General features: G+C 41.4%; 1 protein-coding gene across 1 annotated transcript in view; it reads right to left on the bottom strand.

The window, feature by feature from the left end:
- Positions 1–24,691, bottom strand: part of samtor (S-adenosylmethionine sensor upstream of mTORC1) — a 29,869-nt gene extending 5,178 nt beyond the window's left edge. Inside the window, exons 1-4 of the mRNA XM_084334909.1 lie at positions 24,502–24,691; positions 14,808–14,949; positions 14,525–14,653; positions 5,699–5,813 (exon numbers count right to left, since the gene is read on the bottom strand). Coding sequence (XP_084191035.1) covers positions 5,699–5,813; positions 14,525–14,653; positions 14,808–14,949; positions 24,502–24,661 — 546 coding nt within the window. The 5' untranslated portion in view covers positions 24,662–24,691. The remainder of the gene's footprint in view (positions 1–5,698; positions 5,814–14,524; positions 14,654–14,807; positions 14,950–24,501) is intronic.
- Between the last annotated feature and the right edge of the window lie 2,602 nt (positions 24,692–27,293).

The raw sequence follows: 27,293 nt of genomic DNA on the forward strand, positions 1-27,293 counted from the left end.
TCCATTTGAATGAATGAACACATTGTATTTGTATGAAATAAACAGAGAACTGAACTGTTCACAGGGAAGAGGAAGGTGGGAGAGGGGTTGGAAAGGGACAAAGAAAATGAATAAAATATCTCTCTCTCTCTAACCTCCAGGTATCTCTCTCTCCAACCTCCAGATATCCCCTTCTCTCTCTCTAACCTCCAGGTATCTCTCTCTCACCTCCAGGTATCTCTCTCTCTCTCTCTAACCTCCAGATATCCCCTTCTCTCTCTCTAACCTCCAGGTATCTCTCTCTCTCTCTCTCTCTAACCTCCAGATATCCCCTTCTCTCTCTCTAACCTCCAGGTATCTCTCTCACCTCCAGGTCTCTCTCTCTCTCTCTCTAACCTCCAGGTATCTCTCTCTCTCTCTAACCTCCAGATATCCCCTTCTCTCTCTCTAACCTCCAGGTATCTCTCTCACCTCCAGGTCTCTCTCTCTCTCTAACCTCCAGGTATCTCTCTCTCTCTATCCTCCAGGTATCTCTCTCTAACCTCCAGGTATCTCTCCCTCTCTAACCTCCAGATATCCCCTTCTCTCTCTAACCTCCAGGTATCTCTCTCACCTCCAGGTATCTCTCTCTCTAACCTCCAGGTATCTCTCTCTCTAACCTCCAGGTATCTCTCTCATTGTCTGCTGGTGTTATTTCAATTATCATATTTTGTGGTGGATCTTGTATGCTTTCAGGTATTTTGAGTGTTTAACATGCATTTGGAGTGCCTTCTTCCCACTTGAGCCATAGTTTATGGTGTCATTGCACAGGTTGCAAGTAACCTTGCCTGGTTGGTAAGTTTTACTAAAACATTCCAGTGTTAATGTGTTTCCGGCTTATACATCGACTGTCTCTTGTAGCCAGCTCCATTTGAAGAAATTCTTCACCCCCCCCCCCCCCATCAATGGTCTTGACTTCAGGGCTATTAAATGGTACTTTGACCATGGTTCATTAGTTATGCTATGATGGGGAAAAAAATTAAAATTCAAGTTTTAGTATTAAATTAAATTCCAATGATTACTATTAAACACTTTAAAGTTAAACATGTTTCTCAATTCACTTGATTTAAAATACTAATCGAGATAAAAATAGCTGTTATTCTAAGCTTTAAGATGAAGGGTGAGTATAAAGAATAAATACAAGGTGATAAGATGCTGAAAGCTATGAGTGACACAATTATTAATCATAGCTAAATGGTTATTTTTTGACACTGTAATTAAATAACGTTACATTCGGTCCAATATTTGTGAAGGATTCGGCCGAATCCCGAACCATTAAAAAAAGCGAAAACCAAATCCAGCGAATCCGCATAGCCAATTATAATATAACGTAACGTTACACGTTAAAAAGTATTGGATGGTACACTGTAGTCAAGTAGACTGGCTAGCAGTGTATTCTCAAAACCGCTAGGTGGCTATGTGTATCAAGCTAACGTGACCCAGCTAGATGTAACTATCCCGCAGCGGTGTATGCATAGTGTTCACCCTGGTTATCGATATCATCATAGCTCATTCACGTCCCCGACAAACAGTCCCGTTTTTCATGCCCATGATCTCCCAGACGTCTCCCGGTTGTTGGTTTTGTTGTAACGTTAGCTAGTTAGCTATTCGAGATGTTAGTTAGCCTAACTTACCTCAGGTTACACAGGACAATTTTTAGAAAGTACTAGTACACAGACACACAGTATGGTTATGAAGACAGCAGACACTACAGTGATGGAAAGCGAGCGGCGCAAGCACGCACACGCACACACAAACTGGTTGTCGCGTAAATAACGTTCTGATTAACAAACAAAGGCATTAGTTGTGGCATTCACAAATTCGCAAATAACTGCTTCCCATTGGTGCTGAGCACAGCAGAGGCGGGTGAAAGCGCTGTAAGCTTCGGAACAGCCTCGCCTTCTGGTTGGTTGCATTTGGCTGCTTTCTAAAAAGCCGGCTCCGCGGCTCAATATTGACCATGACCATAGTTGCTTTTCTGCATGATTCACGCGAGTCACATTTTAGAATTCCGTTTGAAACCGGAGAAATCACATCCCTGATAAGGATAATTGACGACAAGCATATCACTGTAATCCCAGCTAGTGGGTGTTTATGCTGTATGGTGAAATCAGTACTGAAATATAAAGACCCATCGCTGTGGGCATACAGTGTAAATATGAAACAATATTTTCAATATCTGTGCGCTGCACATGGTGTTTGTTTCGTCTGAGTCATCATTTTCACAATCTCTGTCTCCGCCTGGAGTCTGTACTGTGGACATGAGTTCCAGTCAGTTTTACAAGTGTTGCTACTAATGATGAGTAATTATACAACGGCATGCAAATTTCTCGATTCTGATTAGGGATGCCCCTATCACGTTTTTTGCCACCGATACCGATCAACGATCGTCGTGAGCCATATCGGCCGATACCGATCCGATACCGATTGTTTTTGATTAAAAAAAATTAAAAATTATTTTATATAAAACGTTTTTTTTTATTTTTATTTTTTATAAAATATATATATTATATAATTAGACTTGTACTTGTATTATCTGCGACTGCGAGACATCGCCACCACGCAACAAGTCAAAATGCTCACTATCTGCAAACAGCTCCACTGTCTGTGTGTACTCTAGTAGCCCAGCTCCAAAAAGGATTCTCCGGCGCTGCAGCGGGACCCCATTGGTAACGTTAAGTGCTTTGGTCATTTCACATTCAGCAAGCCCTCAGCTCGAATACGCATTAAATCAATGTTATAAGACATTGATATCAAGAGCTATCTGTAGCTACTGCTAGCCGGCTAGATGACGTTAAGACAGAACTTTAGTTCAATGGGACATTTCGTTTTGAACAGTAAACGAACGTCAGCTAACGCAAGCTAACTGAGGTATGAACATGAACTACTAGACTTTCTGGATCATTTGTTGATATCAGGAGCTATCGGTAGCTAGCCGGCTAAATACCGTTAGACAATGCCTACTAAACGTGAATAGTTGACTGGGTAATTTTGTTTAAACAGTAACGATAGCTAGGTAGCTAACGTTAGCGCAGGTCGAATGCAGTGCACTACAGACTCGAGCAGAGGAGCCGTACCTCTTTGTTTACAAACTCTACACGGGGGCGGGCGGGGCTAGGGAGGAGGAGCAGCGGCAGTTTGCAGGTCGTGTGTGTCTGAGACAGACAGCGAGTGAGAGCTTCGCTTGATCGGTTTCCGCTATCGGCGAATATGACTAATTATCGGAATTCACAGATTGCATATTTATACTGAGTATCGGCCGATAACGATCGGTGGCCGATCGATCGGGGCATCCCTAATTCTGATTGGCTGAAACAGTCCATTTACACGTCTTTATTGGCAACAATCCACGGTCCTGGGCTCAGGACCCGCCCACAACCGAATCACATATCACTCCGCCGGCTCACTCCGGGAGAAAACAAGATCGCGGACAACAAATGGATATGTTGATAGCGCCATAACGACTAAATATGAAGCGATTCTGTCACTGCGAATGTGTTAGTCCTTTAAACAATGTTGGATGATGTAATTGATGAGTCTTGAGTCATTCTAGAACAAAAGAAAAATCGCGATTTGATTGATTGATTTGCATTTTTTTTTCAATTTCTTTTTCCTTCTCTCTGACTGTCAGCGCTAGCTCTAGTCTCCACCCACCGCCACACTCCACCCACCGCCACACCCCCCCCCCCCCCCCACACACACACACACACACTCCTGTCTGCAACGCGGGTCAGACTGAGAGAGAGCTGGGTGCTGCGCTGTTCTAAGTGAGCATGGCCTATTGAGTTGATTGATTGCTAATTTTATTACTGTACGCTTGGTTTCCAACTGGTTAAGTTTAGGCCCTCTACAGTAGGTTTAAAAAAATAAATAAAAAAATAGGGCGAAGAAAACATTTTTTTCCTATAGGGCAAAGAAAACGTTTTAATTTGTTTTACCTACTTTCTATAGAAGCATCTAAGAATGAAGTTCTATGGAAAGTAGGTCTGCATTCCCTTAACAATTGTGTGTATTGAGCCGTACTGTATTGTACCCATTCTGCATCTGGTAATACAATTTTCAATCAATCATTCCAATAATACACAGTTGGATGTGTTAGTTGGTTGGATGCACTTCAAGCTGCTTCCACATGAGGCAACTTCTCTCAATCATTCCAATAATACACAGTTGGATGTGTTAGTTGGTTGGATGCACTTCCGATCTGCTTCCACATGGAGGCAAATTGTCTTTTTTGTAGTTGTGGGAACTACTTTTTCTGGCGGATGGTTTTCAATAAATCTTCGATTAATGTGTGTTTATTGTATAGAAATAAGGTTGGATGAATGTGGCAGTTGTATAAAAGCTTTACACCACTTGCAGTCGGCTGCGCCTCGGGCCTAACGACCACCCCTAGGCATGGTTTATTGTTCACAAACCCCTCCTGCGCGTGATGTAATGCTTAAATACAGTACAGTCATCATGGAGGTGGGCTGTATTTACTAATTAGATAATGTATATAATAATTAGAATGTGAAATGGGCAGATTGTGTGTGCGGCAGACCACTTGGAACCACGTTAAGTAAAAGGTAAAAAAAAAAACATGGCTAACAGGATTTCACATGGTTAATGACATGAAAAACAAATATACTGTACCATGATATACCGTTACCGTTCAAACATTTTAATATACGTGATATACATTTTAGGCCATACCGCCCACCCCTAATATAAACTATTATAATACTAATATTGACATGTATAGTAAATAGACCTAAATAAATACAAATAAAGCTAGACATTTATCCCAATTAAAACAAAACATGTTCAACACAACTGACTTTTCAACTAACTCCTAAGCCATGCCATAGTTTTTAAACCAACTCTTACTTTTAACACAATGTTAACTAATTAAAATTAGTTAATTTATTCCCTACACACTTTTTCTATTGGCTGGGGCCCAGTAGGGACTACACAGTAGGGCTGTACAATTAATTGTGGTAACGATTTTAGCCTCCACAATTCAGAATGCCTGTACTCCTATAATCAAGTGAAACCCTCCTCATTCCTCAGCTACATTGTCTGACCGCGTCCTCTTGGTCACGTAGGTAACCCCGAACAACATTGGAGAAGAAATTAAAATAACTGAAAGCAGTTCGCAAGACGAGGTATTGATACTTTCAAAAAGAGCATCGCCTATCATTTGGAATTATTTTGTGTGCATTGAAGGTGTTAAGAGCCTGGTCAACACAGACCCCCTCCCCCACCACAGAGGGAGGCTATTAAACACTTTCTCTCTCACTTTCCCCAATAACCTCCCCCACTTGTTATCTCTCTCTGATAACAAGCACCGTTGCTGTGAGCCGCATCGCCCTTTCCTTCACACATTCCTATTAAAATAGGAGGAGCGATATGGGCTAAAAGTGGACATTTGCGGGTCGTCTAATTCTATCATGATTTGGGCTAAGAACAAGCTGTAAAAAGTAGGGGAATCACCAAGACCCGATCTATTATTAGAGGAAGATGACATTGCAAAGAAGGTTTGACTGGTACCAACTCCATGAGGTACCAGTCAGGAAAGGCCCTTGCTCTTTATAACGCCAACTCCATGAGGTACCAGTGAGGGAAAGCCCTTGCTCTTTATTGTAACAACAGTTGACGTCAGTAAAACAGGTTTCTCAAATGCAAGAAAAGCATCACAAACCTCAACCGCAGGCACTATGTCGATACCGACTGTAAGGAACTCGTCGAACTTCAGGAAAGGGTTGAAACAGCTTCCAACATCAAGAAGGCGCATTTTCCCCAGCCGAGATATTGAACTGTAACAGAAAGTGACAGATTATAAAGTGGAGTCATAAAATTAGCCCAATGGGATCTGTGGAAGAAATGCAAGTGGTTTGAGATGGGTAAATTGGGTTAGGCTTTTTTTCTCCCCAGACATGCCTATCCTCAGATGGAGGTTGCTACACTCCCTGTAATAAATGAAGGTCCTAAACATGCAAGTTAAAAGGAGAGATTAACTGAAATTAAATAGTTGTTTAAAATAGGGATGTCCGATATTGGCATTACAATGTGATATCGGAAAATATCGGTATTGGTTCTCAAATTTTTCTCTTTTTTTTTTTTACATTTCTATAACCTTTATTTACCCAGGCAAGCAAGTAAGAACAAATTCTGATTTTATTTATTGTCAAAAGTATGCATAATGTTATGTTAATTCCACAACAAGACATATGTAATGTTAATTACCTGAAATTATTCAGTTTTTTGGCGGGGGAAACCCTGCATATATCGGTATCGGTTGATATCGGTATCGGAAATGAAGAGTTGGACAATATCGGTATAGGTAAAAAAGCCAATACCGAGCATCCCTAGTTTAAACAAAAGTGCTTGTTAGTGTTCACTTGGCACTTCATATTAAACTCCCAGTAAAAAGAAGTCACAAAAATGTCAATTATTTTTTATTATTTGCAGTTGTAAAGTCAATCCAAATCACTTGGAGTGCTTATGCGATACATCACAAGAAAGTACTCAACCTCTACTGTAGGGGTGTAACGTACACAGAAGCCACGGTTCGATACGTACCTCGGTATTGGTGTCACGGTTCGGTATGATTTTGGTACAACAGGAAAAGAATATTTATAATTATTATTATAATTATTATTATTAACTGATTCTGCGCCAGTCACGAGAAAAGTCGGGTTAACTCACCAACCGTTCAGCGCCAATCATGAGAAAACTCGGGTTTTAATCGTTATTTTTATTAGCTATATCCATAAATTTTTCATCCATCCAGCCTGATGTTATCATTTGGAATGGGTCTGAGCTAGCAAAAGGGCAAATACCGCCGCCTACGCCTTCCTGCCGGTATTTCTGGGCCGATCTGAGCCGTGCGGGCAGGGTTTAAATACTCCGGCAGGACTAGCGTTTACAACGATACATCTGCGATGCTGACCCCCCCCCCTCCTTCATATGCAATGCCGGACAATGTGGGACGGACCTCCGCGAGCAGTATTTGGAATGGCGATCAGATAATTGGATTCTTTTTTTGCATTACATCAGAGACCAGGTAAGAACACTATATATCAAATCTTGCGTTGATCTGATATTTCTTTCTCATGTGATCAAAGCTATCTGTGTGGACCGTGTTGTGCTTTTTACCGTTGGCTGCAGTGGGGGGGGGGGGGGGGGTTAAATAGAATGATATTCTATAGGCTTGCCGTGGTAGTGAGTGATACTGCTGTCATTCTGTGTTCAGGCATCCAATGAGTAAATTAATTGCCTACTGCCCCCTTAACAACTTATGCAACAACTTAGTTTCAGTTTCACTTGTAGATAGGCCTGTCACGATAACACATTTTGCTGGGCAATTAATTGTCCCAGAAAATTATTGCGATAAGCGATATTATTGCGGCCGGTTAGAGACTTTTTTTTTTGGGAAATTTATTTCATAAAAGTTCAATTTTTTTTTTTTTTTTATTCACTAATATAATGATAATAGCATAATAATGCAAGGACGCCGTTTCAAAGTGCAATAACTTTTATTTAACATTGGAAGACATTTTAAATATCCTAAATAAATAAAACAACCTAAAACAATAAAATGGACTCTCGGACCCTTTTCCACTGCATGGTACCTACCGTACTCGACTCTGCATTTTCGGTTTTCCATAGGGATGCGGCGATATGAAAATTTGCCACCGATACCGATTGTTCAACTAACACAATCGGCCGATACCGATATTTGTGGCAAAAAAATTAAATATATATATATGTATATATATTTTTTTTATGAAACTACTGTATATTTGTATGTCTCTAAATGTTTTGATGAATTTAAAATGGAGGACCCTTATGTAAAAAAGCCGAAAGTCATTTTCTGGTCTTCATCCTCCAGTCCACTGAGCTGTACTGTATTGTACCCATTCTGCAATCTGTTAATAAAGTTTTCAATCAATCAATCAGACAAATTTATAGAAAAGCTTTTATTATAACATAACAAAAAATTATATTATTGTTTATGAAAAGGTTTTAGCCCTATGCTTGACTATTATTTTAGGCATGGCAACAAATAAAATAATAATAATAAAATGAATAAATAAAATATTAAATAAATAAATAGGCTACGCGTCTCTCTTTTTGTGTTACAAATTGTGCTCACCGATATGAACATAGGCCTCTTTACTTACTTAAAAAAAGGAAACATCAAGAAATATGTTTATGGTATTAATTCCACCATGCCATGTGTGTTTTTATTTTATAATGCTCATGAGTCATGATTATTGCTGAAGTCTGAGTCATACAATACTCACTGACTTTCATAACCTACCAGACTAACTTGTCTTGCTCAAGACTTGTTTATGAGTTTTAATGAGCACTATCTCTCTCAACCAAAGCAATGCAGGTAGATGGCAAAAGAACAATTTTGATTGACAGTCGATTCTGCCAATTACGTCACACCGCTTGCACCCGCCTCTGCTGTTCTTACCACCAATCGGCAATCGCTTATTCGTTTTTTACTTCCGGGAAGTCCGCTATTGATCTGCTTGCGAGATCAATAATAAACCTACCGGCGCTAATAAAGTTAGCTCCCCGCCGGAGCTACCAGCGCTCCGCAGGATGACCAAACGAGGCATAATGATTTTACTGCAACGAATGTTATAATAAAAGCTTTTCTATACATTTGTCTGATTGAAAACTTTATTAACAGATTGCAGAATGGGTACGATTCAGTACGGGCTCTCTGAGCAAAGGAAGGAAGTGAGAGATATGAATGAGTAATGCTTGCTATGTTCGGGTAAATATGCTGATGTTATTGAACGTGTAACTATATAACGTTAATGCCACAAAACGAATGCCTTTGTTAACACTTTGATTGCCTAAGGCTAAATTCATGATATACCATAGGTTGCCAGCTCTATTTGTCTATGGATAAGTACCCCTTCTTTGCAGGGCTATAACTTTTTAAATTCTATTGCTAAATTGCCATTATTATGGCCCATTCAAAGTCCTATATGTATTGTTCATTGTGTAGCAACGTTAAACTTTTTCATTCACATATTCATAGTAAAATATGGTCTAATGTATAAGTATGTTTTCATCTCTTTCTGCAGCTTTCTCCAGAACGTGATCTATAGCCCCAAATGCATTATATTGATGATGAAATACAGTTTGATGGCAATCGGCGCGATATAAAAAATTTCAATTGGACGTACTTCTAGAAGTTTCTACGTATCATCTGATGTTGACCGGATGGGCGGGGGATCGTTTATAATTCCGTGGGCAGCGTTATATCATTCATCTAGTGTGGGTCATATGTTCATCAGAGCAGTTTATATCGAACACGTTCAAAAATAACGCTGAATCTTACCGTATCTTCCTCGCGCCGTTGGACGATCAGCGTGGTGTAGACGTTTTCGATTATGGGATGTTTATCCAGATGAACCATTTTCAGGTTGTATAATACTATATACGTCCAAATAACGTAGTTTATTGAGTTAGGGCGAGCGATTGATCATCCAGTGTGTTGAGATGGAGTCCGGCTACCGATCGCGAGTGCCCGGAGCACATAGGATGAGTACTTCCTGTTTGGCGAGCCCCTCCCTCTTGGCCGATCTGCTGATCGGCCACCAGATGGCGCTCTCGAACCGTTAAACAGTTGATGGGAGCTCACCAGTACATCTCAGGGCTCCGGAAAGAAAATATGATTTCGATCACAGATTTTTGAAATATTGATATCAAAGACGAGTTACGGTGTCTTCGGCAACTTGAGCATGGCGGGGAAGGACGCCTAAAAACGTCTTCCGGCAGCCAAAGTGTTAATCATAAGTAACTTTGATGCAGTAGCTTGTGTGGGCAGGTCGCTTGACTGAAACTTTTCAAAGTTTGAACGTGTCTGTGGACCAGATTGACGCGACACAAATTAGGTAACGTTAAAGCTTGTTGTTAGCTTAGGTGCTAACGTTAAAGCTTGTAGAATAGACACAATGAGAGGTAATGTTAACGTTAGCAGAATAGACACGAGAGGTAACGTTAGCAGAATAGACAACGAGAGTCTGGTTAATGTTGTTATTGATTGATTGAAACTGTGTTTTACTCTGGCTTGCTCCAAGCCCTCACGGACATAGCTATACTGGAGCGCTCATGCTGTACGCCAGTGGCCATCGTGAATATTGCCACGCTGTGATGTGACGCGAGCTTTGCTCTCGTGCCTGCAACATCACAGCCAACCTCTGTAGTAATGCCAGCGGCCCCGCCTCCCCACACAGAGACTGAAGAGGTTCTGGTTCCGCCTCATTAAAACAAACGCGCAAATAGCAATTAATCGCGGCCGTCAAAATCATTGCATTAATTTTAATTATCGCGCGATAAATTGATTTATTGATTATCGCGGCAGGCCTACTTGTAGAGAAGATTTAACTTCATGTGAAGCCGAGACTGAAGAAGACTAGAGAACAGATGACATGTTACACAACAATGGCAGAGGATTTATCAATATTTTGGATTTAAACACAGCAACAGTAGCAGCAACTGGAGAGGAGCTCAGATGATCAGTCCAAAAGTATGTAGTGCTTTTTTCCCGATCTGCTGTGACTGAGAAAGTCCGCGGAGAAAGTCAGCGTGTGTGTTGGTGACACACCAACTTGGTGTGTGCGTCTTTCCATTGGTTACCATTATTGGGCGAACAAGAAAAAGAAAGAAAACTGTAAAATTGTAATGACCCTGCTGTGTTACAAACATGATATAATTAATTCATAGTTTTGTTTTAGGGACACCAGACACCTGTAGTAAGGGAGGGGAGAAATAGCCTGCAGTGCAGAGGGTCAGTGCACGTTGTTAATTTGGTCTATGCTTGTCATCGTGCGTGCGTTTACAAGCTTCAACATTTTATTCATCATCTAAATTTGGCAATACAAGCTTAATATTAGGGCTGACCTTCGAATTTTTTTTTGGCAATCGAAGCTTCGGGGCCGAGCTTCGATTTTAATTCGAAGCTTCGAATAAAAAAATTAATTCATTTTTTATTTAATTTTTTATAATCTTTTTTTCTTTTTTTTTTATCTTATGTTGTGGGACTTGTACAGCACTTTGGTAAACTTTGTTGTTTTTAAATGTGCTCTATAAATAAAGTGGATTGGATTAATGAATTAAGTAGCCCCTTTCGTGACTGTGACGCAGCCAACACGGCTGTGTGATTTAATTCAAGGTGGATCGCTGTTGTCGTTTGAACAACTTCAGATTTCATGGGAACTACCAATCCCCCAAATCAAGAATGTTTAAGATGAATGAAGTAAGATTTTGATTATTTGAAATATGGCCTGTGTAGACTAAACTATGCACAGAATTATGTCAGTCTACAAGGTCCGGCAATGTAGACCTTGTAGACTCCACTACAGACCAATTATCAGTGAATGTTCATGCATTTTTAAGAAGGGCTACTTCCACAAAAAAACAAAGAACTCACCAAAACATCTCAGTAGCACCTTATCTAAATGTTCTATTTCATATATGGAGATTCATATTTATTTATGTATTGCATGCATTTCTACATTTTATTTCCCATTTTGTTTATTCATCCCAGTATCTTTCTTTCTTATGTGTGGAATTCTACAAGGCATTTACATTTAGTCATTTAGCTGATGCTTTTATCCAAAGCGACTTACAAGTTCTGTACGACAGGTCATCAGGAAGGATACAACTCTATCAGCTGAGTAACAATATTCATCAAAGTGTTGCGTGTTACAGTGTAGGTTAGTTTATTAGGACAAGTGCATGACAGTAAGGTTAGTTAGGGTTAGATTTTTTTTAATTTTATTTCAGATAATGGTTGAAGAAGTGAGTCTTTAGTCGACGGCGAAAGATTGGACGGGATTCGGCTGTCCTAACTGAGGTGGGTAGTTCATTCCACCATTGTGGGGCAAGGACTGAGAATAGGCGTGTAGGTGGTGTATATGTGTTTGAGGATGATATCCTTCAAACAGGCAATAGTGATGATATAATTTGGGCTGTGCTGAGCTGGGTTACTTTCCTCCAGTGTATTTGTCCCCCGGCCCCACCCAATGGCCCCATTCACACACACACACCGAAGTAAATTTTTTTTTTAATTAATATATATATATTTTTTTAACTTCGATTTTTTTTTTAATGTACGAAGCTTGTGCCATCGAACGAAGCTTCGAAGTATTTAAGACAGCCCTACTTAATATGCAACGTTAACACATTGGCGACCACGGTTTGCAGTGTAATATGGTTCTGGACGACCAGGGGTTGTCAACAAACCGATGTACTTTCTAACAACTATATATATACTTTATAGTATTGCTATCTGTCCATTCTCATTGTCACTTGAGTGCATAAACCGTGCCTTCATAATGGCTTAAAGAAAATAAAAATCCATCAGTTGGTTGTCATTTTATAGCGGCGTGAATATAAGGTTTATCGCGGTTTTCGCCTCGTCTTTTTTCTGGGAAGCTAGATATGAGGCTAAAAGCTAGTCACGTTATATCAAACGCCATTTCTGCTGTATATATACGAATGAAATAAAACAAACTGCGTAGCATCCGGACTATTACAGAGCATCTATGGATGAAATGGGGGCGGCGGGGAACGCCGATTACTATTATTGATTAGCAATACAGTGTGCGTTCAATATACCATTTTCACTGATCGATCACGTTGAGTTTTAAAACAATGTCCAATCCAGCTGTAATTTGGGGGAATAGTATCCTACCGTCAGGCCATGTGATCGCCGGCAGTATTTCGTCATTAGTCATCGGAATCTGGTAGATCGATATGTCCATTGGCTAATCATAAATCCCATTATTCCAGGCTGAAATCTGCGATCGGTAACGGGATCAAAGATGGAGGGTGTTCGTTTGGAAGCAAGGCTCATATGAAACGTCCACAGACAGCAAAAAAAAATATTCAATCGCCCTCAATGATACTGCAGTGGAGCGATGGCGCCCCTAAGCGGATCTGGCCGGTATTGCATGTTTCGAAAATCAAATATGTGGGTAGGTCCTGCAAGTCGATCGCGGACGTTAATAGCGCTATTAATATGGAATAAAACAATAACAACTCGCCACGAGTTAAGTCGTGGCTCTGGTCCTCAACGGGTGGAATCGAAACACGTATATATACGTGGACGGTCCACATAGTGTTAAAGATCAATGTAAGCCAGTGTAAAGTAAAGATATTGAGCATAGATTTGTAAAATGTGCAACCCTAGTTTCACCTAGTGGTATGAGACGTATTCTTCGTATGGCTGCACGTACCGCAGCGTCAAGCCTGTACCGTAAATTCGCTGGACGAATACACGTACGGTTACACCCCTACTCTACTGTCTTTAACTCATTCAGCGCCAGCCATTAGCCGGGTCCCGTTGTAGCTATGCCATGCTTTAAAGATAGGAGTGCATCACCTTGTTTGTAGAGCTATATCTATATTTTATATTATAGCTATGGGGACAATACTATGGTCATTTTGACACTGACTTTCTTCCGTCCAAAATGCAAAAAAGAGAATTTTTTTTCATGCATACGTTCACGCGTTATCCTGTGGTGAATATAAGTATAATTTCAGAGTGATAAGGGATCATTCCTGGGAAGCGAGTAATAGGGTGCAACGTGAATCCTACTATAAGCGTTGGCGTTTCTTGCCTGGACACGCTACTATTTCCAAATCAAGTGTATATAATAGGTATTATGTTTAATCATGAATGCATGAAAGGGGGGGGGGGTCGTTTCTGATGCTTTGATTGCCAGTAACGGCATTCGTATTGAACACTAAAAACGCTGATCAGCTGGATCGGTATCAAAACATTGTTGGATCAAGCTGAAATTGATGTCAGATAGTCCTTACCTGTGGTCGGTGGTATTCCAAAAAGAATATTCCAATTGTCTGATCGCAATTTCCAGTATTGGTGTCAGTCTGGTCCCGGACATAATTTGGCACAACTTATGGATCGAGAGTGCCAGATGCGTTTGGAAGTGCTCGGATGAAGCGTCTTACTCGGCTCCGTCTAAATATAGCGCCCGGTGACATTTGAGTGTAACACAGAGTTAGATATAAGGTTTCAAAGGGTGGGCGACACTGCCATCTGGCAGGACGCGGCCGGTATTGCACTTTGGCGATCTCAAAATCTCTTCCTATGGCAACACCGAGGTCATTGGATGAATAAAAATAGCGAATAAAAAAAGAAAAAAACGACCAAAACCCGAGATATCACGGGTCTGGCAGCCAACGCATGGCGAGTTAACCCGAGATATCTCGGGTCTGGAAATTAAAGAGTTAACTATGAATGAACACAACACTGTAACTTACCATTTTTAGATAATAAAGTATGGAAACATTGTTCCTCTGAAAACCTAAAACAGTCATATGGTTCTTCGCTAAGAAGAACTGAAAAAAAGATTGTGCTTCTCAATTGCCCACCAATATATAGGATCATCCCTATGAAAAAAGTGCAAGAAGAAGCACTACTCGCTCCAAAATGGGAATAAGGTGACTAGGCGAGGGCACAGTGACTTACCTAGGGACGGTGCTGTTTGGTTGGGCACTTAATGATGCAGCGGTCAAACCCATGGCAATCCTGGCACTTTTCTCATCCTTCTTCAACATTCTTTTTATCCCACCGTCCAGGAAATATTCCTGACAAACACTGAGAAAGTGGAATGAAAACATATTACTCATACCTCTGTTAAAATGACAGTGATGTGTTAAAAAAAATCAAACGACGAGTGTCAGGGTGTGTTGCCATGGGGACTATTGGAGACCATTTAATGTGTCTCTGTCCATCTTCGGGTTACACATACCTGCGACACCACTCAATGCGTCCCTCTCCCTCGCAGTTTTTGGTCCAGTGGTTGTCGGCTAGATTCTTCATGGCCAAGGCATACTCGCTCAGTGTCTGCTCGTCCTCACAGTGCTCTCGCCAGATCTTGTCAAAATCCCCCACTAAAGAAGGCCATCAGAGGAGAACAAACAAACTGCTGTATAAACACTATGATATGTGCCACAAGAATGAGAAACGGCTCAATTTAATTTAAGTGGTATTAGCGAAACAATTCGGTCTCCCGTTTGTTGTCGTCTGAAAATGTCTATCCAAATAATCTTTCACAGTTATTAGGCCTATCCTTAGCGAATAACAAGGCTTTCAGTACCTACTTGTGAACTGTGATCATCCAAATGAAGTATCGACAGAATAAAAAAAAAAGGACTAATTTCTTTTGGCAAAATGGCTGAAAAAGATTAGGATGCTCAACATTCCCTCAATGCTTATGCATCATCAGTCAGCAACAGAAGCGGAACGGTTTCCCTGAAGAACTCAAAACAGCCATTTCACATTAGTAATGTCTGCAGGAAAACTCCCTTCAGTGCATCTCAAATGTTGATTCACAAGCGTTCGCTCTGCGAGCGAAGAGAGAACACGCTGATGAGGAAGAGAAAAAGATCCCATGACCACAAGGACGGAAAACACTATCAGATTTGCAGAAATTAAAGGACAACAAGGAGGGATTGGCGTAAACAACAGCAGTGCCCTGAAAGCTACTGCGCTGCAATGCCAAGCCTGGCAGATCATGCTTTACTTATTAACCAATCATGGGGTCTAACTAACAGGACAACTGCTCAGGTCTCGTCTCTCAGAAGAGCCTGTTGGTCTTTAGTGCATCGCTGTGGAAGCTACACTGATGATAATGCAGTCTACAGCTGTAGAATTGGTTGTTATGAGGTCAGAAGGTTAGAAAATAAGCCAGGGTCAGCAAAAACAACTTAGCCCCAGTTTTTGCAACACCGCTTCCTGGGAGACTGACTGGGCTGCGTTTGAAACAACATCAGGCCGACTCCAAAAATACAATTGAGATTCCTTCTTTCGTTTCCTCCATGAGCGATGTCAAACTAGTTTTGTTACCTCGTGCTGGGTGTTTTTTTTCTTTACTTTGATATTAGAGAGCAAGAAAATGGTGAGGTTTGTGTTTTTATTCTGAAGCAGTATTTTTATATGAAAGAACTGGAAACAAGACTTTCTAAAAGGCATTCGAAACAGGCCAAGTTAGGTTACTCTGGGTCAGGGACCATTCAGAGCTACTATTGTAAGTCAAATAAACCTCAAGCCTATATACCTGGGGAGTGTAAGGTTCAACAATCGTTTTCCCTCATTGTAGCCACCCAGCGAAGATAAAACTATTAAGTATTACAGCCAAACAGTATTGTGTGGGTTCATAATCTTTGATGGAGGGATAGATTCCTTCTTCTATCTTCGTAATATCGCAAAAATTCGCCCCATTTGAACTCTGGCTGATACTGAAACCCTGATTCATGCTTTTGTCTCATCACGTCTGGACTACTGTAATGCACTTTTTTCAGGCCTACCTAATTCAAGCATAAAAAAATCTTCAACTCGTGCAAAATGCGGCTGCACGGATACTAACTAGAACTAGAAAATTTGATCACATCACACCAGTTTTGTCCACCCTACACTGGCTTCCTATTCAAGCCCGATCTGACTTTAAAGTGCTACTCCTCACCTACAAAATTTTTAATGGGCTTGCACCGCTCGGCTCTATCTATCTGATCTCATCTCCCGATACTCGCCCGCTCGTGCTCTGCGCTCACAAAATGCGGGGCTTCTATCGATTCCTAGGGTTAAAAAGAAATCCGCCGGCCACTGAGCCTTTGTCTACCGCGCTCCCTACCTGTGGAACATGAGTGTGTCTCGGTGGCCTGCTTAATGAGTCATATGAGTCTTTTCTCTCTCTCCTTCAACCTACCCTGATCTCACCTGGTCGGGGACTGACCTTTAGATTAATCGGTCTAGTTTAGTTAGTTTATACAAGTTTGAGCAACGCTGCTATAAGCCTTACTGTAAGTTTATACAAGTTTGAGCAACGCTGCTATAAGCCTTACTGTAAGAGTTTTGCCATGGATTTTTGCTGATACCACCATTTTTTTTTATTAACATTAGTTAATACGCAAATGAGGTTTAAATTCTGGTTCAGATCTGCTGGCAATGCTAGACTATAACCTTCATCCCACCAAAAAGGGAGGGACTATGACATCACAGAGCTTGACAACAACAGATTAAAGCTTTTTCAAATCAGCTAGCTTGCTTTGTATTCGTGGATTTCGTGCCTGGCACATGGGGCACATAAGTAATCAGACTTCAGTCCAGCGTTTCCGTTAGCCGGTAATTACCGGTATTTGACCGGCAAAATCTGTTGAAGTCCGACATATTTCATCTCTCCGGTCTTAATGTCCGGTGAAAATAATTCCCTGAGTCTAAGCACAATTTGATTATTTGAATTGTATTAAAATAGGCTAAAATTAAATAGCCTATGCGATGAACGAAACGATCATTACATTTGTTTCCTCGTTGCTTCTAATAATGACAACGACGTTGTCAGCGAGCGAGAGCTTAGTGCTGGGTGTGCAAACTTTTGTGAAGCTGCAGAGCCATAGCACCAGCAGCCCAATGCAGTATTCCAGCAGTACTCCAATTCAGCCATTTTCAGCCAATGTTGGGTGGGGGGCGCTGCTGTGCGGTTCCCAGAAAAGAGCCAATAACAGCTAAATCAGCTTCTCTGCAGCGCCATACTCTTTGCAAATAAGTCGTTGCGAGGTGGAGAGAGTCGTCACGCAAACCACGATAATGTTGCCGTCTCTCTGCTTTCTCAGTTCTTCGCTTGATATAATTAATACAAATGTCCAATATAACGGAATTCGTTAGCTCATAAAAATGTGATTATAACAGACTGCTGTTTAGTGTCGGACCGACTGCCCACATACGCGGTCTATTTTATTTCAAGTCAGCAGCAGCACGGAGTATCGAGGGACTTATTTTATTTGGAATATATTAATTAATGACTGTATACGCCTAGTTTTAAGTAATAATATTATAAATCGACATGCCTTGAGGATGACATTCTTTATATAGCCTGCTTATCAATTGTTTTAAAGCTCAATAAACTATGACCGGAATTAATCTCATTTGTCCGGTAGATTGAAATCTTGCAGGTCACGGAGACCGGCAACAATTTTTTCTAACGGAAACCCTGCTTCAGTCAGGTACATTTTAATTGTGTGTAGCACACACACTACTGCGTGTTAATATTGATCTTGTTCTGAGTGAAAACAGAAAAAGACTTAAATGACCAAAATCAGTTGGAATAGCAATTGGCAGATACATAATAATCCATTACTTTTACTGAACATTATAATAACCCTAGACCATTCTGATTGTGACATAATCCATTTTCTCCATTACATCTTACGTGTCAAATATTCAGAGATGTTACACATTTTGAATATTGGGAGAATTCTTCCAGTAACAAAACCCTATTTTCACTTGTCATCAGCCTATAATAGCCAATACCACACGTTAGCTGGCTTAGGTTAGTTCAGGGTTTCTGTGTAAAATCCACCCTAAAACAGATACATTATTCCTATGATAGTTTAATATACATTTGTGTGCACATGAATAGTCTCAAGAAACAATCAATTCAAAACTCTAGTTAATAATGTGATGTCATCAGGTTACACTTGACTTTCTGAAGATGCTCTTCTGACTAATAGGAGGACAACACTATTACATCATCCATGAAGACTTTCTGGGCATAAGTAATGTTTAATGTTTCTGACCAGACAATGAAATCAAGCTTCTTTGATGGGGGGTGGGACGACTTTTAAATCTCCCATTCAATATTGCTGCTAAAAAGTGTATCTCTTGGTGACATTACAGATTCTGGTTGAGCGTCGATCATGTTCTAATTTTGATTGAACAGAGTTGTCAAATAGTATGTGCATGATATCACAGGTCACAGCTAACAGTTTATAAAAAAAATCTGCTGTATTTTCCAGGCCAGACTTGAGAAACTGTTTTGCTCTGCTAACCTCGGCTAACGTTACAACACACAGTTCAACGTTAACGTTAGGCCCGAGTCAGTCACGCGTTAGCTGATCACGATCAACCCGGTTAGTAAGCAAACAAACCCAGTGGTTAGTTAGTTGGGTCGCTAGTTAACTTGATAAAGTGACCAACATGTCTCGTTGGTTAAAGTTATCTCAGTCATTGGTTATTCAGAGTCTGCTCGAGGCCAGACAGACAGGGCAGGCTATGCAACACAGAGGCTGCTCTCACCTTCTCGATATTAAAAAGAAATCCGCCGGCCACTGAGCCTTTGTCTACCGCGCTCCCTACCTGTGGAACATGAGTGTGTCTCGGTGGCCTGCTTAATGAGTCATATGAGTCTTTTCTCTCTCTCCTTCAACCTACCCTGATCTCACCTGGTCGGGGACTGACCTTTAGATTAATCGGTCTAGTTTAGTTAGGATGTCTATTTTCTCCCATGTCTGCTTTTCTGCAGCACTACAAACATGGGAACTCTCTAACCCCTGTCCCAACCACATCTCTCTGTCTCCCTGTGAGTTGCTGTCCCGGAGTGTTGACCGGAGTGTCGGACGTCCCGTGATGAAGACCGGGAGGATGCGACCCTCTCTGCGTGCCCTCCTGTCTCCGGCGGTCTCGTAGTGGTGACCGGAGTGCTGGACGTCCCGCGATGATGTCGGGGAGGTTGCGACCCTCTCTGCGCCGCCCCCTATCTCCCTGTCTCCGGCTGTCTCGGAGCGATGACCGGAGTGTTGAACGTCCCGTGATTAAGACGGGGAGGACGCGACCCTCTTTGCGCCGCCCCTGTGCCTCAAATAGATCCGCTATCAGCTCTATCTTTAATCTTTCAAAATGTTCAGTTGCTATTGCATGCACTCATCTGTGTTTCACTACACACATGAGTGCATGCTTACCAACTGTCAGTCTGCAACACTACTATCACTGACATCTAAGAAGGGAGATCCCCCCTTGAATGGCCCTTCTAAGGTTTCTCTCCTCCACACTGCCTGTGGTGCATTTTTCCCTATTGTTAGGTTTTAGTGAGTTTTTCCTTACCTTCGTGTGGGGTATGTCTGGGAGTGTTCACATTGCATTCATTTATTTGCACTTATTTTAAATTTGTTGGACCTTATGGTGTTCTTGTTTTGTTCTTGACTTATTGTTAATGTTTCTTCTTGACTTGTTTAAAGAAGACGTGTCCGGCCCATGGGGACATTAACGTGTGTTGTCGGGCCTTACAAATAAATTTGATTTGTTTTGATTTAGATTTCACTATTTGTTTATTTAACCAATAAAAGCAAATGTTTTCATATAATTTTTGTGAAAATGCATTTTATATCGTAATGTTTACTTGTTTCCATAACACCCACTACAATACCCATAAGCCTGGCTTCGACCAATCAAAATAGCACAACTACTATGATGTCGGCATCTTCATCTCGTTCGATATCACACCATTCACTGCCATCTTTGTTTTCAATGATCGCTATGAACACTTATATCCAAAGCTCGAAAACTATGCCATTGAAAAACAATCAGTCAGGTAATCACAAGTTTGTAATTCCAATAGTGTATCCCGTCTTGTTTAAAATGTAGTTCCTTGTGCATATGCCGCCATTCGTCTTGTGCCCCTTAATTTCTTCTTAATCTGCTCCCGTCAAATGTCAGACCAATTGCATGAATGGAACCGTATAAATCCAGCTACCTTGAGAAGCTCCATGTAATTGAGACGACATGAACCGGCGAACCATCACATGATTCACCAGGTCTATACAGCGTTTCTCAAGTAGGCTACTTATTTGTGATGATGGAAGGCTGGACACGGCAAAGGATGCAGAATCAAGCTGTAGAAAGATTGCAGTGTGCAAAGCAAGAGACTCTCCGAATATTAGGGGTTGGACAATACATCGATCCAGATCGATATATCGATCCAATTATCAATGATCCAATAGGAACGATGCAGCGTAAAAATATCGGTTCATATCGATACTCTAATTTTGAAAATCCTGTGGCAAGTCTCATTACGCCCAAGCGCAGCTCCGGCAGCTGGATTCACGCAAGATCATCACGTGAGATGTGAAAACAAACCATCTGACAGAGTCAGGTGAGCGGGGTGGCTATACGCCCAACAACAACAGCATGTGAAATGCCTGTGTGTGAAGACGTTACAGCAGGGCTCCAGAGTGCGCCTATTTGGTCGCATTTTGCGACCCAAACTAAGTCCCTGCTTTTTCCCCCCACAATGGGTCCAATGCATCCAACATGCTTTGCATCCTCGCCATTCCTGCTAACGTTAAGCTAACCCTGCTCAGGAGGCAGAGAAAACAGCGGAGTTCCATTATTATTTTTTTTGTATCTACTTTTTCTCCCCATTTTCATCTTCATTTTCTCCCCCACTGGTCGGCTGCAATGTGGACGAAGCCTTGCATCACGTGTCCCCTCCGGTACACGAGGAGGCAGCCGTCGCATCTTTTCACCTGAACAGCGCGATCTCTCAGTGGCGGGGAGTAACTCGTGGGAGGCTCACGCTGCCCCCAATACTTCCTGATTCTGCTGTACAGGCGCACCAACCGACCTGTAGGAGTCGCTGTCCACAACGTACGATCCCCACCCACCGGCTTTCCCACCCCCTAATACTGCCAATTGTATTAGTATGAACGAACAGCCAAGCCGGAAGCAACGCCGAGAGCTGTGCTTGAACCCAGCATCTCCTGCGTTAGTGGCGAGCGCCTTGCCCACTGCGCCACTTAGCCGCCCGCGGAGTTCCATTATTGAAGAAGGGGGGGGGGGGGGGGGCTAAGCCTCTCTCCCTCTCTCTGTCCCTCTCTCTACGTTCAATGATTTTAAGTAGCGAAACGTTACACTATAAAAACAAACTGGATAGTTGATGATAATAAACATTTTACTTCATTAGCTGAAATATTCTAAAATCATTAAGTCTGTTATAAGCCATTCTACCTTTCTGTGTGTGTGCGTGTGTGCATTGGCTTCCCATCTCTGGTCTTTGGAAAGACCAGATGAGGTCAGAGGAATTGATAGTTTTTACTGAGGATGGCCAGATAATGTTGATATTTAAACATAAAATATAATACATAATAAATGTACGCATGATCATGCAATGTAAAAAATAGTTGTAAGAACGGTTTGGGAGAGGGAGGTAGGGAGGGGTTTTAGGTTGTGAGTTCCAAAAAATGGAACTTAGTTATTTTAAGTTTAAAGCTCAATATATCAAAACGTCCAAAGAATCGATATTGTATTGTATTGTGATGAAACTGGCGATTCCCCCCCCCCTACTGAATATTAATGTATAAGCTTAACACATTGTCCGCCATGCATTGTACCCATCCTTATGCCCAGTCTGCCAGTGCTGTAACCCTATGGAGATGTTTACCTTCTTTGCAGGGCTATAACTTTTTAAATATTATAGCTATATCGACATTACTATGGCCCATTCAACATTGGGTATCTATCGTTCCGGATGTGGGAACGTTATATTTTTTCAATAATACATTGTTGTGTTACTTAGTACCGTCGAGAATATAAGTATGTTTTTAAGGTTTTCTGCAGTAATTCCTAAAACACGAGTTATAGGCCCTGACGCATATGATAGATTATCGATTGGTGTTTCTTTCCTATACACACTATATTAAAAAATTCAAATGTATATGATCGGTATACATTATGCTTCATCATGCGTGAAGAAGGGGGGGGTCATTTATAATTCCTTGATCGTCAGTATCGTCTTTTCTTACTATGGGTTGATACGTTGATCAGATGGATTGCCCTGAAATGAATAAACAATCGGGCTGAAAATAACATTATATTCCTCTTACCGTTCGCCGATGAGACTGGAGGAAAAATATTCCAATTATTTGACGTCGATCTGCTAGATCCATTTCCCGTTTGTATGACGCAATAAACGCCGAAATCATATTGATTATTGCGCTTCGAAAGCGATCCCATGCACTCAAGTGTGTATCTAGATCCACGCTACAAAATATTACTGCCGGAGGAATTTCCTCGATGCACCGAGCGCCACTTCCGGTTTGGCTTGGAGTGTAAATCGCCCGACATCCACCAGGCGGCGGTATTGAGGCGTTGCAATATCAGACAGGGTCCAGCTGCAGTCCCGGAGGGAGGCTGGATGAATTATGAATGCCATGGCGAAAAAAAATGAAATATTGATCCCAAAAACGAGTTTATTCATTGTTGGCGCACAATGTGTTAAGGAATCTATCTAGCCTGTCCGATACAAGTTTGAGCAACGCTGCTATAAGCCTTACTGTAAGAGTTTTGCCATGGATTTTTGCTGATACCACCATTTTTTTTTTATTAACATTAGTTAATACGCAAATGAGGTTTAAATTCTGGTTCAGATCTGCTGGCAATGCTAGACTATAACCTTCATCCCACCAAAAAGGGAGGGACTATGAGATCACAGAGCTTGACAACAACAGATGAAAGCTTTTTCAAATCAGCTAGCTTGCTTTGTATTCGTGGATTTCGTGCCTGGCACATGGGGCACGTAAGTAATCAGACTTCAGTCAGGTACATTTTAATTGTGTGTAGCACACACACTACTGCGTGTTAATATTGATCTTGTTCTGAGTGAAAACAGAAAAAGACTTAAATGACCAAAATCAGTTGGAATAGCAATTGGCAGATACATAATAATCTATTACTTTTACTGAACATTATAATAACCCTAGACCATTCTGATTGTGACATAATCCATTTTCTCCATTACATCTTACGTGTCAAATATTCAGAGATGTTACACATTTTGAATATTGGGAGAATTCTTCCAGTAACAAAACCCTATTTTCACTTGTCATCAGCCTATAATAGCCAATACCACACGTTAGCTGGCTTAGGTTAGTTCAGGGTTTCTGTGTAAAATCCACCCTAAAACAGATACATTATTCCTATGATAGTTTAATATACATTTGTGTGCACATGAATAGTCTCAAGAAACAATCAATTCAAAACTCTAGTTAATAATGTGATGTCATCAGGTTACACTTGACTTTCTGAAGATACTCTTCTGACTAATAGGAGGACAACACTATTACATCATCCATGAAGACTTTCTGGGCATAAGTAATGTTTAATGTTTCTGACCAGACAATGAAATCAAGCTTCTTTGATTGGGGGGTGGGACGACTTTTAAATCTCCCATTCAATATTGCTGCTAAAAAGTGTATCTCTTGGTGACATTACAGATTCTGGTTGAGCGTCGATCATGTTCTAATTTTGATTGAACAGAGTTGTCAAATAGTATGTGCATGATATCACAGGTCACAGCTAACAGTTTATAAAAAAAATCTGCTGTATTTTCCAGGCCAGACTTGAGAAACTGTGGCTTTGCTCTGCTAACCTCGGCTAACGTTACAACACACAGTTCAACGTTAACGTTAGGCCCGAGTCAGTCACGCGTTAGCTGATCACGATCAACCCGGTTAGTAAGCAAACAAACCCAGTGGTTAGTTAGTTGGGTCGCTAGTTAACTTGATAAAGTGACCGACATGTCTCGTTGGTTAAAGTTATCTCAGTCATTGGTTATTCAGAGTCTGCTCGAGGCCAGACAGACAGGGCAGGCTATGCAACACAGAGGCTGCTCTCACCTTCTCGATATTTTCTGCGGAGTTTTCTGTGGACGTTTTTAACGACTCCTGACAATTTCTCCTGTTCCTTCTTGCACGGTGCCTCTGTCGGAATGAGCATATATACTGTCTCCAGGTCGTCTTCAGTCTCTCCTGTCTCGACATTGTTCGTGGGGTCCATTGCACTGGCCGCTGCACCGCCGCTGCTGCTGCTTCCCCTTCCTTCAGCCGCAGTCCCGTCCGACGCCACTCGGATACCGGCGGCGCGAGCTGATTGCTTGTTTCTGACAAAACATGCTTCAGAATTGACAGGCCAACGTCCAATCAGAGGCCTGGAAACATAAACGCCCTCGTCGTCTTCTTCTTCTTTTTTCTCTTGTTTTTCTTTGGAGGCGATTGGCATCCAAAATGTTTCATTACTGCCTACTACTGGAATAGAATAAACTCTTACTTGTACATCAAAGAGGTCGAACCAAAGTCCGAAGTCAAGTTCTTCTGTTCTGAGTCAAGTGGCAAGAATGGCAATTTCCATGTCATGACAGGCAAGTCTCAAGCAAGTCACAAGTCTGAAATATTGGGTTTTGAGTCCTAGACAACTCCTAATGCGTTATTTACAAATGTAAAGGCATTTCAAAATGTTAAAACCAACAGAGTAATAGTTAGTAGTAGATGACTACATCCGTGCATGTGCCGCGTGCGTGGTTCTGGTTCTGCTTCTGCTCACAGAGCCGGTTGACCCCGTCCCATGATGAGCAACGCACCCCTGCTACTAACTTCTCTCCAGTAACTTCCATAACATCCAGACACTTGATTACTTGAACTCAAACTGTGACTTGGAGTCAAACACAAGGGGATGTGGGACTGGATTCAGTCACAACCTTCTTGACTTGGATTTGACTCAGACAAGACCTTGACTCAGACCCTGGGCTTGAACACTGAGGACGCTCGACTTGTACTTGAGGGTTGGCAATTTGTTGACAACACTGATGAGCAGGAAGAGAGGTACTGCTTTTATTGTGGATCTGTCATATTAAGATTATTTTATTGTCACATCTTTATAAAATATACATACGTTCAGAAAAACATGAGATCTATGCTTGTTTTTCCCGGCTCTTCAACCGTAGTAGATTTGGAAACATAATATACAATAATAATAATAATAATAATAATAATTTAGGACCTGCTCAGAGGTCATCAATTGGCACACATGCGATGCATGCATGCAATTCGTATCTGCGATTAACCCATCCCGTCGTCCTTCCCCCCCAAGGGCAGCCGGGAGCAGACAGGCGTCAACGTGAGCCGCGCCAGGGGACCAATCCAAGTGCTCCTGTCCGTCTTCGTCAAGGACGCCACAGCGTTAGCGATCTATTGTTGTGCATGTTTTTCCATTGGGTTTATCTTATCGGGGGGGACACCCTTGCGAGCACGGGGAGAACATGCAATCTCCACACAGAAAGGCCTGGGAGATACCCCACCTGGGTAACATCATTGAAACCTGGTCCCCAAGCAGGAATCGAACCCTGGACATTCTGGAAAATTTATATTCTATCTATACATAGGCTATACATATATGTTTTAGTTCTTTTCTTACAAGGTAAAAAACAGCGGACAAATGCTGTCAGCATAAGAATTAGTGATTCGGTTCCTTTAATATTCTCATTTGGCTTTCCTCACAGTCAAATGGGGGACCCTGATGTAAACAAGATGAAAGTCTGGTCTGCATCCCCTTAACAATTGTGTGTATTGAGCTGTACTGTATTGTACACATTCTGCAATCTGTTAATAAAGTTTTCAATCAATCAATCAAACAGATGAAGTACATAATTTCAAGTTCAAGTTTCAAGTTTCAAGTTTCTTTAATAGTTGTCATACAGAAGTACAGAATACTTTCATACAAAATGCTTCTTACTGTTACGCTCCAGAGACTGTGCTAGACAAGATAGTATCAAATAACATAGTATAGCATGTAATTTTAGAAGAAGAAAATGAGGTCACAGTGTTCGGTATAGACATATGTACAATGTTCTGAGTTACCATATAATATACAATACTATGCAGTGTACTAATGTACAGTACTATATAGTGCAAAGCAGAAATGGGATGAGGTACAATTTAGGTACAATTTACAGTAAGGTGTACGAGTTGTAGTGCAATCCTTCATCAATAAATATAAAGTGTGGGGAGTGGGTGCTACAGTGTGTTTGTTTAAAGTGGGTGTGTGCTATAAAGTGTGTGGAGTGGGTGCTACAGTGTGTTTGTTTAAAGTGAGTGTGTGCGTGTGGATGTGTGTGCTATGTGCGTTTGGTGGTTGTTGTTGTGTAGTGTTCATTCATTGTTCGTTTAGCAGCCTGATGGCCTGGGGATAGAAGCTTCTTCTGAGTCTTTCTGTGCTCGCCTTGAGACTCCGGTATTGCTTGCCTGACCGCAGCAGTTCAAAGAGGCAGTTGTTCGGGTGACTGGAGTCTTTAATGATTCTCTTCGCCTTGCCCATGCAACGCTTGTTGTAAATGTTCTGGAGGGTGGGGAGCCCTCCTAAACCGCCTGAAGGCAAGCCTTTTTTCGTTTTTTTCCTTATCTTCTCTAGTGGTGTTGTTGCATTGTGTGCCTGTGAAGCCCATTGAGACATTTATTAGACTATACAAATAAATCTGACCTGACAAGCCAATGAGAGGCGTTCCCTGAAAGTCTGGTCAGAGTCCAAGCTTTATTTGAAAGAATAATCATTCCTGAGAGTAACATGGGCTATCTATTATTTCAAACTTTTTGAATAGAGCTTTAGCTTAGAATAGCTGAGTAACAAATTACCTGTT

This window comes from Notolepis coatsorum, assembly GCF_963971535.1.
Source record: "Notolepis coatsorum genome assembly, chromosome: 18".
NCBI classification, from domain to species: Eukaryota; Metazoa; Chordata; class Actinopteri; order Aulopiformes; family Paralepididae; genus Notolepis; species Notolepis coatsorum.